At 34.2% G+C, this 19,897-nt stretch overlaps 2 protein-coding genes across 2 annotated transcripts; both read right to left on the bottom strand.

Moving 5' to 3' along the window:
* Positions 1 to 4,317: 4,317 nt before the first annotated feature.
* LOC145124015 (SWAP (Suppressor-of-White-APricot)/surp domain-containing protein) lies at positions 4,318 to 7,970 on the bottom strand. Its single transcript, XM_079059219.1, has 4 exons — positions 7,553 to 7,970; positions 6,920 to 7,080; positions 5,708 to 6,433; positions 4,318 to 5,626 (listed from the first exon to the last, which is right to left on the bottom strand). Exons 1-4 carry the CDS (start codon positions 7,803 to 7,805, stop codon positions 4,550 to 4,552), a joined length of 2,217 nt encoding a protein of 738 aa, XP_078915345.1. The 5' UTR covers positions 7,806 to 7,970; the 3' UTR covers positions 4,318 to 4,549.
* Positions 7,971 to 11,639: 3,669 nt separating this feature from the next.
* Positions 11,640 to 18,647, bottom strand: LOC145125668 (uncharacterized). Its single transcript, XM_079061093.1, has 22 exons — positions 18,201 to 18,647; positions 17,859 to 18,059; positions 17,716 to 17,746; positions 17,455 to 17,639; positions 17,219 to 17,378; positions 17,032 to 17,128; positions 16,356 to 16,525; positions 16,116 to 16,282; positions 15,883 to 16,044; positions 15,684 to 15,773; positions 15,514 to 15,594; positions 15,304 to 15,447; positions 15,123 to 15,205; positions 14,891 to 15,032; positions 13,983 to 14,234; positions 13,822 to 13,909; positions 13,636 to 13,713; positions 13,472 to 13,538; positions 13,292 to 13,391; positions 12,299 to 12,415; positions 12,150 to 12,206; positions 11,640 to 11,935 (listed from the first exon to the last, which is right to left on the bottom strand). The coding sequence occupies exons 1-22, from the start codon at positions 18,315 to 18,317 to the stop codon at positions 11,798 to 11,800; spliced, it is 2,727 nt and encodes a 908-aa protein (XP_078917219.1). The 5' UTR covers positions 18,318 to 18,647; the 3' UTR covers positions 11,640 to 11,797.
* Between the last annotated feature and the right edge of the window lie 1,250 nt (positions 18,648 to 19,897).

Raw genomic sequence — 19,897 nt, 5'->3', positions numbered from 1 at the left:
AGATAAACCGCAGTATCAAAGGCAAAATGCCAAAAGGTATTTGGAACGCCAGATTGAGCAAGTAACGTCAGCCCGGTCTCAACAACATGACGGTGACGCCTCTCTACCAAGCCATTTTGTTCGCTTGTATGAGGACATGAGAGACGATGAACAATACCAAGGGAGCTAAAGAACTGAGTTAATTTGGGAAATTCACCCCCCCCCCCCCCAATCTGTTTGAACAGATTTAAGTGTTGTGGAAAACTGTCGTTCAATAGTTGTGAGAAATCGTTTAAACACATCAAACACATCAGATTTTCGTGTAAGAGGAAAAATCCACATGAAGCGAGAGAAATCATCGACACATAGCAAAAAATAGTTGTGACCATCAGACGAGGTCACAGGTGCAGGACCCCAAACATCACACACAATAAGATCTAAAAAAAAAATTACTTGTAAAAGTAGTAGTGGACAAATGAAGTTTGGATGATTTTCCAACATGACATGAATTACAAAATGAAACTGAAGTTTTTCTAGAAACTGGAAGACAATACTTAGAACACATAAATTTTAAAAATTGCGGATGAGGATGGCCTAGTCGTTGATGCCAAACGTCATAAGGGGCTTTAGTGGTGGTGAATGCAACTGTGGGAAGACTCTGAAAAGACGGAAGACGAATGGAGTAGAGCCCATTGTTACTTGGACCCGTAAGGAGGGTAGTTTTGGTAGTATTGTCCTTCACAGCAAAAAAAGAAGAGTGAAATTCAAAGAAGACATCATTATCTAGACAAAAATTTTGAACAGAAAGAAGATTCTTTTTAATTTCAGGAACATGAAGAATATTGGACAAGGAAAATGTTTTTGAAGGAGAGTGAAAACGAGTAGAACCAATATGAAAGAATAGGTAAACCTGTACCATTGCCGACATGAAGAGCATCTTCACCGAAGTAAGGCGTATGACTGTCAATAGATGAGAGATCATGAGAGACATGATTACTGGAGCCTGTGTCAGTCAGCCAAGTGGTAGTTTGGGAACGATTTTCTACGAAGTTAGCAGAAGGTTGTGGGCGTTGGCGGATAGTGGTGGGGTCACGGTTAGGGCATTGGGAGGGGATATGGTCGATGCCACATCGGTTACATGTGTCATACATAGTGTTTTGAGTGGAAGCCCAAGGAAACTGAGTTCTAGTACCACCAGATGAGGAGTTGGAGTTGCCTCTGCCACGACGGTTGTTGGACCCGCGACCTCGAGAAGATGAAGGTCGGTTGGTGTAGAAGGCCTGGGGGGTGGCAGGTGTGGTTGGAGCTGGGTGAAGTTGAAAACCGAGTTGAGCAACCAGTTGTTGAAGGGCTTGCATTTGGTCAGGAGATGAAGTAACACTGGTAGGGAAGGAACGGGTTGATGAGGTAGCGGCAAATGCTTGGATAGGTGCAACCGTGGGAAGGTTTTTTTTTACCATAAAGTCATGGTCTGCAAGAAGACCATGAAGTTCTTGAAAGGAAGTAGTTGCTTGTCGAGCAAGAATGGTTGATTTGAGGCCGTTGTATTCCTCACGTAGACCAGAGATAACGAGCATGACTAGATCTTTTTCCTTGACCGGTTCACCAATGTTGGCTAGGGCATCTGAGTATTCCTGAGCACGTAAGAGATAGGCAGAGGCAGTTTCATCAGGTTTCATCTCCAGTTTGAGAAGCTGAGTTTTGAGTGTAAATTCTCTAGAAGACGATTGAGGGGCATATGCTCGTTGTAGAGACAGCCAAAGGTCTTTTGCAGTTGTACCTTGTGCATGGGAGTAGGCTGATTCGGAGATGGTGGACAGCAGGAGCATGCGTACATGGGCATCATTGGCTAACCAGGCAGCATACGAGGGGTTTGGTTGGGGCTCGACGGTGGTTGCTTTTTCTGCCGGCGGTATGGTAGGGTTAGGACAAGGAATCGATCCATCAATATAACCAAAGAGGTTGTTGGTAACAAGAAACGGTTGGATCATAATTTTCCAGAAACCATAGTTGGTGGAGGAGAGAGTAAACGGAAACTTGTGGGAGTTGTGTGATGTTTTCTCAGTTGTGGAGAAGACAGCAATGGTTGTCATGGTGATGATCAGACTGTTGGTTGATCAGATGAGGATGAAGAAAAGATGAAGAAAGCGCAGAGGTTTTTTTTTTTTTTTTGGCGGCTAGGGTTGTAATCCTAGAGGAGCCGATCTTGGCTCTGATACCAAAACAGAATTGTAGCTGTGATTGATTACAATTAACGTGTAATACAATAAGAATATATACTAAATATATTTACACTCTAATCCTTATACTATAATATCTATCTAATAGCAAATGTCCATGCGTTGTGGGAATTAAAATTTGATAGCTAAATATTGTTGAAAATGATTATTTCATTGACATTAATTATGAAATAACAATTTTACACCATGTTGATATGTAAAGATGTAACTATTTAATTTGAACGATATAAAAAATAAATAAACTACAAAAATCAATATAATACTTGGTTTAGTATTAGTTTTAACACTTCTTATGATTAAGTAATTTAAAAATTATTTATTTGATTACTTTTTGTATTTTGGTTCATTATTTAAAATATCAATATTTATAAGATAATGTAATGTAGTGTAATTTATAATTTTATATTATTGCAAATTATTATTATAGTTAATTTTAAAACCGCTTATTGTTCTCAAAAATATATAAAAGACTAAAACTTAGATATAAGGTTGGTAGGTAAACCCTCTTACTACTTTATTTTTTGCCCGTCATCGTAATGTCATTTTTTTCTTACATTCCCCTTTGATAGAAAATGATCATCTTTACTACCTCTCACCACGTGGTTTGGTGTTCACCGCACTACCGTCGTGACATCTCACCTCACCGTGGTATGTAGTATTGGTACTCCTACCAGTCAATAGTTTTCCTTGTATTTATCTTACATTAATTAACCAATTTACGTGACACAAAGGTTTATTAGAAATTTAAAAGTTTATGCAAGTTTCAAATGAATGTGGTGCAAGTAATTTTATCTTTTTATAGATAGATATAAATATAACCAAATAGGCTAAGACTTAAATATGTTAGAGGTAAATATGTTAGAGGTGACAATTTAGGGTTATTTATAGGCAAATAAATCGACTTCTGCTTCATTTCATCAACGGGTAAAACACGTAAACCCAAACAAACTTAAAAGTGCGTAGCTTTATAAATAAATGTTATTATTAATATCTGTATCAGCATTCAGCACAACATAAATATATTTAACAAGTTATCTATTTACAAAATTCAAAAGAAATTGACAAAAAGGCGTTACAAGTCATCCCGACCCGGCCCGAACGGTTACCCAACATACCCATTTTGACACCCCTTAACTTTTTTTAATAATAATTGTATATTCTAACAAAACAATCCTAATTAAAAGTTTGAAAGGGCAAAAGATTAATTTAAAATAAGAAAGAGAGTTGACTCTTGACTAAGATTCTGCTAACACGATTCTTACACGCACATAAGTGTATCAAATATGCCAATCCAAAGAGTTGAATTTCTATCGTCTTATGTGGACATAAACTAATATAATCCACATTTGGGAATGTGGGGTTCAAAAGACAAGCATATCAAGAATTCTTGCGACAAAGAAATTGTAACTCGTGTCAACATGAGTAGTTTAAATGGAGCTTTCGAAGAGAAATCAAGTCATTGACTATGTGTGAAACTTCTTTTCCTTTAGTTTTTGGAAGTGGGTCAAGTAAAAAATATGGAGACCGATTCAACGCCATTAATACAAGGGTACTATTATTTCTTCCCTTTGTTATGACGCTTACTTAACTTTCACTTTCGCCATCACTAGATTGCCATTTTTTCATATCATTGTCGTTTTCTACCTTAATTCGATATAGGATAGGGTTCTAGTTGACAAAAGGACTACCATTATTTATAAAAAAAATAATAATTACAAGATAACGATAAGTATGAACAAGGATTCAGATGAGTGAAATATTGTAACATCTCAAGCGTCTGTATGTACATCTGAGATGTTTCCACTATAGTAGACCTTTTTCACAAAAGCTTATTTGTTGGTTTCAGAAAAAAAGTTATTTATTTGTAATTGATAAGACAAAAGAATAAAACATTATTAGAATTATGAAAAAGCTCTATATAGAGAGCTTGTAGATTCACAAGGAAAGTGAAAAGGGCTATGTGAAATTAGCTTTTGACTCCCATTTCTTGGGGTTTTATTTTACTTGATTCCAACTATACAAGACTTGTAGCCGTTTTTGTTGACCCCAAAGGAGAAAAGCATGCAATTTCTAGCTTCTTTTGTTGACCCAAGAGAGAGAAAATAATAGGATAACAACTATGAAAGTTGACCCAATAGTAGCTCATTCATAATGTGTTTTTATTATAACAATTTAGAGCAATAGTCATTTGTTAATCTACACTAAACAATTCTTAACCCTAGACCCAAAAGCTTAACATGTGATCTCTTTTAGTATATCATTGTATGCATATATGCAACTCCCTAATACATAAAAATGTAAATTAAACGAAACAAAAAAAAAATAATAACTTACATTGTAGACATCAACATTGCTCTGATTTTGGCTCTAAGATCATCAGGAACCTCAGTTATCTGAGAGGGCTGTGGCTTTTGTTCTTGATATGAAGAACTTGACACATCAACAGAAGCTTCTCTACTCACATGTCCCCTTTTTGAACTCATCTCCCCTTCTTCTGAATTTGAAGCCTTTCCATCATCATGAGTATGCTTATGTTTATGCCTAGAAGAACGAGAACGACTTTTCCTATGTTTATGAGAAGAAGACTTGTGGGACCGATGTTTCCTTCTAGAATGTTCATATTCATGTTCATCTTCGCCATCTGAACTACTAGAGGATCGATGCTTCTTTTTCCTTTTGTGATCTTTTTTATTATTGTTTTTGTCCACGTCATCATGTTTATGAGAAGTACTATGATGAGATCGATGTCTTTCTTCACTCTCATGAGATCTATGCTTCTTCTTCTTATGGTGTCTATGTGACCTTTTTTCTTCACCCTCATCATCATCGATATCATTATGTATGCTAGATCTATCTCTGTATTTCCTCTTTGAACGTTTTTCATCATCCAAATGCTCCTTTTCTGATTTTATTTTTTTGTCTGATGTGTCGATTGATACTTGTGGCTCAGCTGATAAGCCACGTGTGGGTTCGGCTTTTGATGGGTTGGTCCCACTTTTCAGCATTGCCACAAACATTTTAGCCCGTTTTAGTCTCTCAGCTTTTAACTTTTGCTCATTGGAATCAGTTTCATTTACATTAGAAGATGATTGTTGTTGTTGTCCACCAAATTTTCCATTCAAGATCCCTAAATTTGGATGTTTGATGCCACGTGTAGCAGCTTGAAGAATAGCTGCAGCTTGAGCAGCATCCACCTGGACACTTTGTTCTTGTGTGGGTTTAGATGGAGGATCTGATGCTTCTTTTTTAGACTTATTCATTACCATTTTGAATTTCTCTTTTCTATCAGAATCAAGAGGTATATCATCAGATTCCATTAAAGAAGCTTTTGTATCCCTTGAGTTTAACATTTTCTTGTTGGAAGAATTGCCTTTCTCATTGTGGAAACTCCCAACGGTTGACTTCGACTACAAGATGAAAAAATAAATAAATATGAGAACAGATTATTGACTTAAATAATGTAAATAGACGAAGAAAGAAGAAAGAACCTCATGAGCTGTGTGAAGAACTTTTAGATAGTATGGATGGAATATGTTATTTGGAATTAGAAAAGGGAATCTGCCATGACCACGATCTTGTTCTATAAGAACTCCTTCAAACTGCCTCCCGTTCTTGATGATGAACTCTACTATTTTATCAACCAATTTTTTCATGTCAGATGGAGGATCCATAACCATGAGCTCAGTTTTGGGAATTGGAGGAAGAGAAGAAGCCCGAATACCAGAGACTGAACTTGATGTTGATGATTCACCTTTTCTCATGCTGCTAGTTTTTCCAGCCTTCATTACATTTGGAAAAGAATTCTTTTTTAAAATAGGAGCATCTAGTGATTGCTTTGAAACAGGCTCGTCTTTGCCAGCTGGCAATATGGTTGTTTTAGTTTTCCAGCTGGCAACATCGTCTTTTCCAGATGGTGATGATGGATGCTCTGTTCCATTATCATCATCTTCACCAGTGCCATATACAGAACCAAGTAAAGACAAAGCTCCTGTGGGGTTCTCTGTATTGGATGCTTTCTCTTCGTTTGACTGAAGAAGATCTTTGTGGTTGACTAGAAACCTGAAGTAAGGGTGTAGGTGATGATCAGGCATTAAGAACCCAAAAGTGGGGTTGTCTCCTTGTTTGACTCTAAGAACAATCTCTGATTGACCTCCATTTTTGCTGACAAAAAGAGCAGTCCTTGAAATAATCTGATGTGCTTTTTCTGTAGGAGGCTATAAAAACACAAAACGAATAGAAAACAAGGAAGGGTTCATTTTAGTAATGGAATTGGTAAGTTTTCATAAGAAGATACAACAGGAGATGCCAAATAAAGCATAATAAGCCTGACAAAAGTATGGAAAATCAAAAATCAGTAAATCACAATAACAATATAAATAACTGAGGATGTGTGGCTTCCATTTTCAAGTTGTGTGATGATTTTTATGGTGATAAAACATTTTATAATCCTAACCTAACCCCACCTGCACGGACCCTTGCACATGATATCAAAAGAGAACATGGTGCCTGTGAATGGCAACCTTAGGGCATAACTCGATCCCTGCTCCGAGCATCTGTAAACTTAGACATGGTAAGCTTTTAAATAAAATATGTACCTTAGGGAATTGTCCTTTTGGTCATATCCATCTAAATAGCAGTTAATAATAAACAATAGCTTCAATGTATTCAAGTTCAGGGAAAGCTGATGCATTTGAGCTTACCAAATTCTGAACCAGGCTTTCAGGAACAGGGAAAGGGGGATGAAATGCAGGGACTTCTGATTCAGCTTCAGCATTCTTTTGATCATTAGATTCCTCATTGTTGCCATAAGAAAAAGGAACAGCATTAAACCCACCCACAGGTTCCGGTTTTGGATCTGCTTCTGAATACAATGGAACAGTTGGATGAGAATTAAGAATACCAGTATAACAGAAGTGTAAGAAATGTATAGTAGCCATACTTTAGAAAGATGTGAGCATGGAAACAGTTTACCTCTACAACAGTTATATAATGGCACGACAAAAAACTGAATATCACATTAAGGTCATAGATCTTTTCTGGATGCATTGAAGTTTCACCCTTTCAAAGAATTTTTAAGTTTTGATATCATCTGATATGACTAATTCCTCGAAACTAAAACCTGATAACTAACAAGCTGTTCTATCAACTTATTTAGGCATTGCACGAGTTCACAAATATCAACTTGCAACAAAACATGTTGTGATAATCATCCTTCGACAATCGGCAGTTCAATCTAGTAGAATATTACTTCATCCGAACAGATACAATCAATTAAGTCAAGGAACTTATAAACGTGAAATGCAACTGTTTGTGTAATGAGCAAGTGTCATTACCTTCTTCCTCGGAAGGTGAGGGGAGATCCAGGTACCGTTCATAATCGATTTCCACGTCAGCGGAAGTTGAATGCGAGGTTTGAGGATTACGCCGCCTCCGAGATGGCGGAGGGCTGAAAAGGAGGTGGCGAACGTCGTAACGATCGATTAGTAGAGAATTCCAGTCAACAAGTGCGTCTTGGGAGTTGACGAAGGCTGCCGTGGTATCATCGTCGAAGAGGAGCGCATGGCGCCCAACAATTTCAATATCCATTCCTTCTGCAATCAATTTGCTGGATTGAATACCCTGAGGAACTCGATTAATTTGTAAATGTAGGGAGTTTAAGAAACCCTAGGAGAGAGAATCCGGCCGACTTGAGGTGGGTATGGGCGATAGGATGAACGCTTTGATTATTATTTTCGTCGGTTGTTCCTTTACGAGGATGCGATAAAGTAATATTATTATTATTCATTACATTTAGGTTATTGTTTTGATAAAGTAATGTTATTATTATTCATTATATTTAGGTTATTGTTTTCTTATGTTGCATGAAGGGAAGTCGGGTTCGGAAGGGCAACTCGGCAATGGAAAACCGAGTCTCTTTCTTTTACCTCTATTCTTCCCTTCTTTCTTCTCCCCATTCTTTATGACATTTTTCTCTTCTCCCTCTCTTCTTATTCCCCCATTTCTTGGTGGGGTGAGTTGGAGTTGGGTGTGCTCTATACCACTCCACTTTGTCTTAGACATCTTGTCATATATTTTATAAATTTCTCTAGTTAAAAATCATTTGATTTTAAAATCATTTTATCATATAGTTTGATGCCACTATTGAGTAACATACTCATCTTCAAACGCATATTGCTTCTATGTCGCGTAGGTTTTAATCTGCCCCAACCTCTCGAAACAAGTATTCCTAACAAGACTATCAACAGGTTGTTGTTGACTCTCATAAGAGGGCCTGGTAGAGGTGTTATTGAGTTTTGGGATGTCACTGAATTTGTTGGCTTTGAACAATTGGTTGGTTTATCTTGGGAGAGACTTTCAAGAGAACATATTCACATGGTGTAATCACCATCATAGAAAGTAAATACATGCAATACAAAACAATTAACATGGTGTAGTATGCAAATGTATAGAAGTAGCTCTTATGTTTTTGGTTAATTTTTTAATATCGATTCAAACGGATGTATTTAACTTTAAAAAATAAAAGAAAAACTAACTAAATGAATATTTGACAACTTTAGTTAAAAGCTGGAAGTTGAAATTTTATTTGTATAGAAGTATTCAACAAACTAGTTTGAAGCTTTTAAAAATATAAAACTAAAGTTAAAAGCTTCCAAAAACTAAAATTACTTGAGTTAGTTTTTGGATGATGAGATTTTTGTTAAAATAATTTTTAAATTGATACTTTTAAACATAGTTTTTTCTTTAATTTGGATTTTTATTTAAAGGTTAAAAAGAATCTTGAAAGTTCAATGTTGAGCTTGAACACACCCTAAATGTTTGTTTGGTTGATGAGATGAAATTACAAGCAAAATCATTGAATAAACAAGACAATAGAAAAATCCCTTTACTTTTTATTTTTATTATCATGTTTGGCTCTTTTAAATTATTAAAATAAATAGCTCAAACATGTTATTTATAAGTACATAAAATAACTAAATAAAATTAAATGGAAATATTAAAAGAATAAATTTTGACCGAACAAAATATATCAATAAATAAATCATATATATATATATATATATATATATATATATATATATATATATATATATATATATATATACTTTTCTAATAATTAGAAAAGGTCAGTTCAAAATCTTGTTTTTAAAAAAATTAAAATATTAAAATAAATAATTCAAACATGTCATTTGTATGTATATAAAATAACTAAATGAAACTGAATGGATAAATTAGAAAAAAATATCATTTTAAAAATTAAATTTTGATCACATAAAAATATATCAATAAATAAATTATGCAAATACATATTTAATACAGTTTATAATATATATTATATATTTTTTAATATTTATAAAAGATCTTGTTTTCAAAAAATTAAATACAAAGCCCATGATATATTTAAAAAACAATATAAATAAGAATATTTTAACTATTTTTGGAATATAACAAAAAAAATGTACATGTATTATAATTCTTTTTTTAATTATAGAGATTATATAAATAAAATTGATTTTTATTTATAATATAATCATGTATCTAGTTTATCAATAGATTAATTTATTTTTTTGGAACAACATACTTAATGTTAAAACTGAGCTAGCTAGAAGATAATAGCAAAGAAATACAAATTAAGCCAGAATTATATTTTGTAACCACAGAGTCCAATTCTTTTTAGCCTATCGTTTCTATAATAAAACCAAACAAAATGTTAAAATATTCTCAAATATTTGCTCATCATATTTGTGTTGTTGAAACACTACAAAATTCAAATACGATAACAACATCCAAATAAGTGTCATGGATATTAATAAGTCATTTAAATAGTTTATCGAAAAGCTACTATATAAGAGTTATGATAAGATACTTGTGTTATCTCGTCAAACACTAAAAGAGAAACAACTTTTGTTTTCTAAAGAATGTTTATTGTTTTATCATAGATTTTATTTTCTAATAATTACACCATAGGTTAAACAACTTTTGTAATATGTATATACAAAGAGAAAAATAATAAAATAAATAAAATAGGTCAAATAAGACGTTATTATGTAAATTTATGAAATTTAACAATGTTAAAAAGGAAAATTATCGGCCATTTTGACATGTTTAAAATATTACAGAATAAAAAAAACATAACATAATATACAATTATATTTAAAAAAAAAAAAAAAAAAAAAAAAACTCATAATTTATTCTCTTGTTCATAAAATGACATTAATTTTTACATGTCGATTTTATTTAATTTTTCAACAAAAAACTATTAATTGGTTTCATTTAAGTGTTTTGACAATTATGAGTGGTGACGTGAATGGTCCGTATATTTTCTTAACCTCTTATAAAGGTGGACGGTATGCTCATAGTACTCATCGAGACATGACCATTTTTATGTCATCTTTTACCAAAATACCTCCGTATGCATTAAGGTACCACAAATGATGAAATTCCTCATACCTCCGCATGCATTAAGGCACCGCAAATGATGAAGTTCCTCAGTACGGGTATCCACAAGATGATGATATCCCTCATTTATCTCATGCATTATAAGGTGTACACTATTACTTTAGTACTTGTACATCTGGCTACAATTGACCAAGTTAGGAAAATAATTGAGCATAAAGTGGAAGAGAGGATGTTAGTAATGTGAAAATGAGAAATGGGAATACCAAATTCTTCAAAGTATGAAAAGGTATAAAGAGGAAGAGAGGATGTTAGTAATGTGAAAGATGAAAAATGGGAATACCAAATACTCCGAAGTATCAAAAGCTAAAACACATTGATATGTTATAATATGTCAAAATGATGATATGACCAACCTAATCACTCATGTCAAGTGATATGTCTCATTCAATTGTCACAACAAAATCGATAGTTTCCATATATAGATACATAATAGATTGTGTTTCTATTTATTTTTACCCTTTAAAAACAACAAAATTTCAGCCCTATCTTAGGGTGGAAGGAGTTCATCCCTTCTGCCCTTCCAAGTCACATGCCACATTAACGATTCTCTCCTCTCACTTCCAACCCTCTCAACCTACAATACATACAAATCCATCTCTTTGGTACAAGTTATGATGCATATTGTATAAGTGGGAGGAGCGCCTCCAAGAATTTGCTCAACCATCGTCTTTGTGGTACCACATGTTGGTGGAATGATGGCACCGGCGGTACCACGAGTTTGTGCACCCTTATCCATTCACTTTATCATCTCCGGTTACAAACATGTTCATAAAATCCTTTTGTTTTTTTTTTCTCGTGTTTTAGATTTCGTCATCCATTCATTTTAAAATCTTTCTAATAAAACTCTAAGTAATGCATTCCTTTTAAAGCCTTTCTATAAATATACACAAAAATACCACGTTATCACCAAAAAAAAAGTCTAAAAGTGTTATAGTTCAACTGGAAATAAATGAATAGCAATAGTTAAACCACAAATTTTTCAAAATGGATGTTGAAATTTAATAGATATAAAAATAAAAATAAAAGAAACCCAATTACATACAACAAAAAACTTAGTTCTTATTATAAACATATATATATATATATATATATTTTGAAAGTATGTAAATAGAAATTGAGAATCATTTTCCCCCAACAGACACCAGGGACTGTTTATGCACAAAATTGATAGTCGATTGCAAATATTTATCAGCAGGCCCAAGACATGATCTGGCGATCTCCACCAACTTAGAGCATACAGAAGATATCTCCTGATTCACCTGACCAAAATAGCAACATACTTTCATTTCTTTCTATTACAATTTTTCTTGTTCTTATTAAGGCACTGGCATTGTACTTTTAATTGTTTTCTTATCAACATACTCTACTTTGATAACATTTTTCAGAGTAGAATGCTGTAATGACAAGAAATGAAAGTAGGTTGTTATTTCTTAAATTTAATCCTTGTTTTATAGAACATGACACCAAACTTACATTGAAAGACATGGCAATACAGTTGCAAGCTTCAAGTGCCAAGTTTCCTCGTGTAGCCTGATGAAAAAAAAAATATATCAAATTTTAAGCATTTTTGTTATAACACGCGAAATGTTCAAATAATAGCAACATAGTTTTGAGTTGATGACCTGTGAAGATTCTTGTGGAATAATATCAACCATGTTATGAAGAATAAGAGTAGATAATGATATAAGTTCTTGGGTATATCTTGCATCACCAAAGAATAAACTATCATTGCCAAAAACCTGAAAAAAAATATTAATATAATATGAAATCTCATGTTTTAGATATACAAAATGTTTGTGATACAAACACAAACACAATATCCAAAGTCAGATATTCGTTTTTGGAAATTGACTTGTGTGTTTGTGTTTATATTGTAGGGCAAAAAAAAACACGTGTATTTTCACCATTTTTATCAATTTAGTCACTTACCTTGTATTCTAGATTGTGATTAAAACCATTACATTTTTTTCGTTTAACAAAAAAAACAATTTTTTTAGTTACCAGATTTTCAAAAGTGGGAAATATAGAAAAGCACATCATACTTTCACCATTTCATCAATTTCAACGTTGAACTATTGTTTTTTTATGATTATTATGATAATACTTTGTTGGCTAAATAGATAAAGAATAACAGTTTGGTAGAGATTAAACAATTTTATCAATCTAGCCACTTAACTATTTTCTGTTAGTGATTACAACCATTATATTTTTTAGTAACCAGGTTTTCAAAAGTGGAAAGTACAGAAAAGCACAACGTGCTATCACGATTTCATTAATTTAGACATTGAACTATTATTGTTTTTTGTGATTATTATAATTATTGTTTGATGGCTAAAGCGATAAAGAAAAACATTAAACCAATTTATCATTACTTAACTATTTTCTGAAGTGATCAAACCATTATATTTTCTTTGAATAAAAAACACTTTTTTAGTTACCCAATTTTTAAAAGAGGAAAACACAAAAAAGCACGACGTGCTTTCATCATTTCATCTGTTTAAAATTGAATTATTATATTATAACACTTTTTTAGTTCCCCCAAAAAAAGAAACACTTTTTGAGTTACCCAATTTTGCACTGTATTATATAAGCAGTGAACATGAATGCAGAAGTACCTCTTCATGAATTGGATGATAAGGGAGCTCATTTTGAGAAAATGTTGCAAATAAGGAAAGAAGTGAACATAAAACCCGTATCCTTAATTTTGGTGTAATCCTACAAAACAAAACATAAAGAATAAAAAATTAAAACTGGATGTCAATTTTATTTATAAAATTGAAAGCCAGAAGCCTAACCATGATTGGGAATCAAGCAAGGATAATATGTTCTTTGGAATGTAGGTAACTCCTTGTTCCAAAGTACCTTTAGCAACAAAATTCAGCATCATATTAAAAAAAAAAAAAAAATTGTTTAATAGTAAACAATTATTTTCAAGATGAGTAAGCCAAAAATGAATAACCTGGAACCATAAGCATGAAGCTGCAGAGCTTTCTCATTAAGGAAACAATACCATCAGCATCTTCATTTTTACGCATGCCTACATACATACACATTTAAAGCTAATTTAAGGGTTGTTTCTTTTTTAAGGAAACAAATCAATGAGGGCAAATTTGTAAAAAGTTAGGACTTAATGGGGGGAACTGACCATCTAGTAAGTTAACATCTTGTAAGCAGCTGATTGCAGAGTCTAAAAGCCCATCTGAATGAGAAATCAAACCTCCCAACAAAGAAACCTGATATTTTACCAACAAGATTAATAATAGGCTCTTGATCAATTTAAGTAAACCAAAAATTAGAAAATTTTACCTCTGCAGTCTCAAGGTATAAGATTAACTGCCTGGAATAAGATGGAATACATGGTATTGTAACTTCATTAAAAGTAATGCAAGATTTTATAAAATTTAAAGTATCTTTTTTCTCTCTCAATCTTAAAGCTCTGGTTGCTAAAAGATTGCTGGAATGAACAAGAATCTCCTTCAGATCATTCATGCTACTGAAAGCTCCACGACACTCAATCAAGAAAGTCAAATGTCGATCCAAATCAATACCATGGTCAACCTGACAATAATGGCTACCCAAAATTAGATAAATTGACTAAATTACATTTTTGGTCCCTGTGTTTAGGTGCTTTAATTCGGATCAGGTCCAAAAAAAATCTTTTGCAATTATGGCCTTATGCCCTCATCAGATGGTTTCATGATTTTTTTTGTCCTTATCCCTTGTAAAAATGACTATTTTACCCTTTATCTGATTACTTCCCATAAGAAAAATATATAAATTAGAGTGCATTAAAATTTTGTTCCCTGTGCTTTACTCAAAATCACAAGTTTGGTTCATTTTCCGAAACATTCCGAAGTCGTCCTTAAGTATTCATATGGTGGCAGATCTGGTCCCTATGCTTTACTCAAAATCGCAGGTTTGATCCAGTTCATTTCATTCAAGACTTGCATTTGTTGTCAGAGGGACTAATAGTGCAATGAAATGCAAAGCTAAGGATAAATTCGGGAATATTCCAAATTTGTAGCTTACTCAAATTAATATATTAAATAAATAATTTTTTTGTAAAACATCCGATTTAGGATAAAATAGTCATTTTTGTAAGAAATCGGATAAAGGGTAAGATAGTCATTTAGTGATAAAGGTCCAAGTGCCAAGAAATAATAGAAACTTACATTACATGAAGTATTTCACAATGCATAATGAGCATTAATTACCTTATCAATAAAACGAACAATTAATCGCTCAGCTTGTTGATTATCATCCTGTTTTGTGCTTGAGAAATCAACACTATCATGCAGAGACTGGGCAACATCAAAGAGAAGTTTTATTGTGGTGGGATCATTGATGTGATCATTTCTGCTCAATAACAAAGGATAAAAGAGTCAAATTACATTTTCTGGAAGAGAACACATAAATTGACAAATACAGGTACCAAATAGTAAGCACCTTGTGGCATTATTGAGGATGTGCATACTCACAATGCTTCTTGAGCTTCCATGCATTACATCTAATATGTCAACAAAATAGTTCTGTAGTAAGACAAAAAAATAAAATTTATTTCCTGTTTCTTTTCTTTTTCTTTTCAGTTTTTGATGAAAAAGAGCTAAAACAAGAATGTAAAGCTTACCAGGTCAAAAACATATTTCATATCATCAAAATGTGTGACCAGTTTCACAATAATTGATTGCAGGCTAGCCAGTTCATCTTCAGTAACCACTTCATTGCATAATCTCTCAAATATTTCACTTAAAATGGAACTTAGATAATGATCCTGGAACATTAGGATATGGTGTTAATTCAAGTGTTACAAAGTATAATCACAAGTCATAAAACTTACAATCTTATATTGAAGAATAATATCCATATAGGCATCCAAGATCTTCAAGTACTCATCAAGGCTCTTCCTTTTTGTAGCAACCTAAAAAGAAACTTAGCAATATGCTGTTAGAAACTTGTAAATGTTATATTTGTTATAAAGTAAATGGAAACTGTAAAAACATTGAGTACCTGAATTACTTCATCAATTAATACATCAACTGTGTTCACTTGAGATATTCCCTCGCAAAGCTTCAACCCAAGCACCTTGTAATTTAAACACTGCACAGAGAACAGTTTAACAGAAGATAACATGTATACAAACTGAAACTAAAAGTTGACCAAAGTCATGTGGCATAAAGGATTAAAGGTAAAACCTTTCAAAGGGTACCTGGTCAAATGAATAATCAGAGCTGCAGTCAACAAGGTGAAGAATTTCTACAGCATTTGAACATACTACTGATACTGGAAGTTCTTTAAGTAAATAATGAAGGATAACTGATATCCAAGGAACTTCTCCATATAATTCAAGCCTCAAAATCATATCAGCAACCTGTAGTCAAAAAGTCAACATCTCATAGTGATAGTATACCACTGATTAGTCAAAAAGTCAACATCTCTAACCTGGTTAGGGTCCTTAAAAATGCATCTCATAGTATACTCAATTGTTGGTTCCATCAAGCTGGTAACCAACCTTCGATCTCCCAAAAAGTTCCCATACTTGGTTTCTTTCATGGATACAATCCGTGTAAGCACAGTTTTTGTGTCACTAATGCACGCTATCAGATGCCCTATATCATATAGTCAAAACATATAATTAGATCACTTAATCGTTTGCACATTACAAAATATAAAAGTCAATACCTGTATCGAGTTGGGGAAGTTTTTGGGCACAATGAAGCAAAAAGAAGCGACAGTAGGCTGATGCTAATGGATCTGCAACCCCTCTTATCATTGTAACCAATCGCATGAGGTCATCCATGACATTATCATGCAAAAATCGCCAGCATGGCAATATCGCAAGCTCAAGATAGCTAAAAGACAATCTCAGATTAGAACAAGTTAAATCATCATAATACTAACAAGTTAAATCATCATAATACTGAGGGGATGTTTCTTTTATACTTAATGGGCTTAATGGGTTATGCACTTAATCTGGACAGCTACACATGGCTGTTTCTTTTTCACTTAATCTGGGCATAATGACTTAATGGGTTAAGACAAAAAAACCTAGCTTAATGTATTAAGATACCAACTTTCACCTATTTGCCTTTCTTCTTTTTCCTCCTAACTCCTCCCATGTTAAAATTGATAAATATTGTAAAATTTGGTTTTTGGAATGTAAGGGTAAAATGGTGGGTTAGTCCCATTCAAACGGTTTATTCAGTCTAGAAAAGAAACAAACCTTATGTATACAACACTTTATCTGGACATACATCATTACCTATTTAGCCACTTTCCCATATATAACTTCATGAGGAAAAAGAAAAAGAAACAGCCCCTGAATGTAACATACAGAAGATAAAGATAAGAGATTCACATGCGTGGAAGAAGCTCGTGGATGGAAGCAATTTTTCTGAACCAATTATTGCATGTCTCTTTGGCTTCAAAGCATATACTATTTGCATCAAAGTCATCTGTAATGATATTATAATTGTGTAAATTTTATATTTCTATGTAAAAACAAATTTTAGTGAGAGCGAGAAACTGAAAAGGAGATAAGAAACCTGATAAAGAGCATATTTTGGTTCCATCATCTGCAAACTCGGCTTTCTGTTTAATCCGATCCCATACCATATCACCAAGCATGTCCATTATATCAGCAGCAAGAACAAATAATGTTGGATAAAATTGTGCCACAGATGTGTCCATCAGAAGCCTAGCAACCTGAAAGCCAACAAAATTTTGATTCCCAAACTACAAAATTATATATAGTTTTGTTGATAAAGAAAAAGGTAGCTACCTTAATTGACAACTTTAAGGTTGTTACACGATCATCAGAATGCCAAGAACGCATGATCTCATCTTTAAGTTCATGCAACCGTTTAATGTACTCCTGCTGGCTAACAATCTTGAATCCTCCTTCCTTCAACTTTTGAGAATCATTCAATTCATCTGACTGAATATTTGATGATAGTTCTCCACTTGCTGATAAAATTTGGAAAAATGTTACTTCCAGGGATACAGGCGATAGAAACAGAGATAAGTTAGTAATACACCATACCCTTGCTGCCTTTTATGGTTTTGCTTGAAAACTGTAGTGGAAAAGATCCAGGTTATAACTTGCAAAAGCTACTAACAGAATTGTTTAACTTTTCTTATGGTTTGATTATGATTTGTGTGTATCATGATGTTTACAGGACTTACCGAAGAAACTGAAATCATTTTTGGGACAGGAAATCTCTGCATTAGTAGCTTATTAAAAGATGTCCACTCCTTCTTTGAAGAGAGATGAGAGGCTGGCTGGGTAGCAGGAAGCTTTTCTGCAACTGCCATATTTTCAACTGGCTCCAAGATTTCTGTTGATAGCCCCCTTAATGGATCAAAGAATTCAGTGCTCCCATGATCCTGTCATAGAAATTTATTAAAACTTTTGCACTGCACAAAGATCAAAATGAAACTCCTAGCAATTGGAGATATTTCCAGTCAAATTGCCATCAATAAGGAAAGTATCTAACAACCAATCAAAGGAAAGGACGACACTCAAACCTGCGTATGTGATAAGGATGAAGATGGGGACGAGCAGAGAGGATGCGAAGAAACCGAAATTCGGGTAAGTGAATAGACTTTGTCTTCGGCTCTGTAATCACGCGTTTTGAATTCCATCTCTCCGATCACAAACCTTTCACTGCAGCAATCGCGCTTCGTAATGCATTATACTTCAGTAGTTGTGACCCATGGAAGACATCATCCTGTCGTCTTGGGTGAGCCGAAGGCGAAAAAATCAATGAGAAAGAGAATGCTGTTATTGCTTGTATGATTTACCCAAATCAGACTTCCTTGGATTTTAGGGTTCGATCGCGCTACTGATTACTAACTACTATCCCTCCGGATGAAATTCCGAACTAGAACGAATCTTTTGTGTGTAAACCTGAAAATCTACGCACGTTTGTACCGGTACTACTTTGGAGGGGATTGAATTTGGTTCATGGAAGTAGCTATTGCCGCTATTAAATACGTTGCTTAATGGACCAAAATTGACTTCCATCGAAGGTAGATGTCATATAATATTTGTGGGAAAATAACTTTAAAATGTAAGATATTTTTTGGTTTGTTTATACTTCGTTATTGAATTTTTTTTTCTATATTTACCCTTGTCATCTTGTATACAATCGGTCCTTATGATTGATTGGTGTGAGTTTAGCCGGTTTTCGGCATTCTTTGCAGCTCCGACGAGACTCCGGTCATCTTCTTCGGCCAACATGATTTTCCCGGTGATGTCAAACCCACAAATCGAGATCTGACTTCTAGACCTTCAAAGCCCCAGTAAAATTTTAACCCACAACCTTGAATTCATTCCCTATTTCGTAAGCCATTGTGCCTAATTTTCTAATTCTTTGTGTGGGTTTTTAGTTTCAGCCAACAAGCTCCTTGGAACTATGGTCTTCGATTTTTAATTGATCAATAAGGGAGAGGGTAACACTCGGTTCCGGATTGTTTCGTTGTTGGGGGGCTGCGGCCCAGTCATCAGCTGTCATGAGGCTTAGGGCTTCGGGAAGGGAAGGATTTAGTCCGTTCCGGATATAGTTGTCATGGTGGTATTCGATTGTGTCTTCAGAAGCCAAGGGTAGAATCGTAATTTGATATCTCGGTCTTTATGGGGTTTTGGGTTTTATTTAGAAGGTTTTAAGGCTCAGGGGTATTGCTAGGAGCGTAGGGCTTCTCGCCACCTTTTCGTGGATATAAGGTTCGTTGGAAACGGACTTAGGACGAGTGAGTTATGACACTTTGAAGGTTTTGGCAGAATTAGTCCCTAATGGAAAGAATTGGCGGATCAGTCTCATGCATGCAAGGAAGCATGCGCGTGCTTGGCTGGGTACGCCCAGCGTATAAAGGAGACGAGTGGCGGGTGGTTCATGAGTACGTCGGGTGTACAAAGGGGCACGCGGGCGTACTCCCTTCAGACCAAAACCCTAATTTTCCAACTTGTACCCTATATAAGCAACATTATACCACTCCTTAGGTCATTTCAAGTCAACCACCACCCCTTTTCACGTCCATGAAACCCTAGATTTGCTTTGGATGGAGCTTGGAGCTTGAAGGAAGACTTGTTAGTGTGTGTGCAAGAATATAAAGGTGGTGTTCAAGTGTTGATCATGGAATGGGAGCTTGTAGATCCAAAAAGTTCTCATATTCTGCAACCCACTGGAGGTAAAAAGCTCTGATCTTGTCTTTTCATTTCATAG

The sequence above is a fragment of the Lactuca virosa genome, chromosome 7, assembly GCF_052849685.1.
Source record: "Lactuca virosa cultivar CGN04683 chromosome 7, Lactuca_virosa_CGN04683_v6, whole genome shotgun sequence".
Lineage (NCBI taxonomy): Eukaryota > Viridiplantae > Streptophyta > Magnoliopsida > Asterales > Asteraceae > Lactuca > Lactuca virosa.
Note: the sequence above shows the minus strand (reverse complement) of the source record. Positions and strands in the feature narration are given on the sequence as shown.

What these genes read in the sequence shown, in the direction of transcription:
- LOC145124015 (XM_079059219.1), bottom strand. Translation starts at nt 7,805, where the DNA reads ATGGATATTGAAATTGTTGGGCGCCATGCGCTCCTCTTCGACGATGAT. An exon ending in CTCACCTTCCGAGGAAGAAG is followed by an intron (nt 7,081 to 7,552) that starts GTAATGACACTT and finishes CATTGTATTCAG; the next exon opens with AAGCAGATCCAAAACCGGAA. An exon ending in AAAGCCTGGTTCAGAATTTG is followed by an intron (nt 6,434 to 6,919) that starts GTAAGCTCAAAT and finishes GTGTTTTTATAG; the next exon opens with CCTCCTACAGAAAAAGCACA.
- LOC145125668 (XM_079061093.1), bottom strand. Translation starts at nt 18,317, where the DNA reads ATGGAATTCAAAACGCGTGATTACAGAGCCGAAGACAAAGTCTATTCA. An exon ending in CTGATTATTCATTTGACCAG is followed by an intron (nt 15,774 to 15,882) that starts GTACCCTTTGAA and finishes TTCTCTGTGCAG; the next exon opens with TGTTTAAATTACAAGGTGCT. An exon ending in TTATTCTTCAATATAAGATT is followed by an intron (nt 15,448 to 15,513) that starts GTAAGTTTTATG and finishes CTAATGTTCCAG; the next exon opens with GATCATTATCTAAGTTCCAT.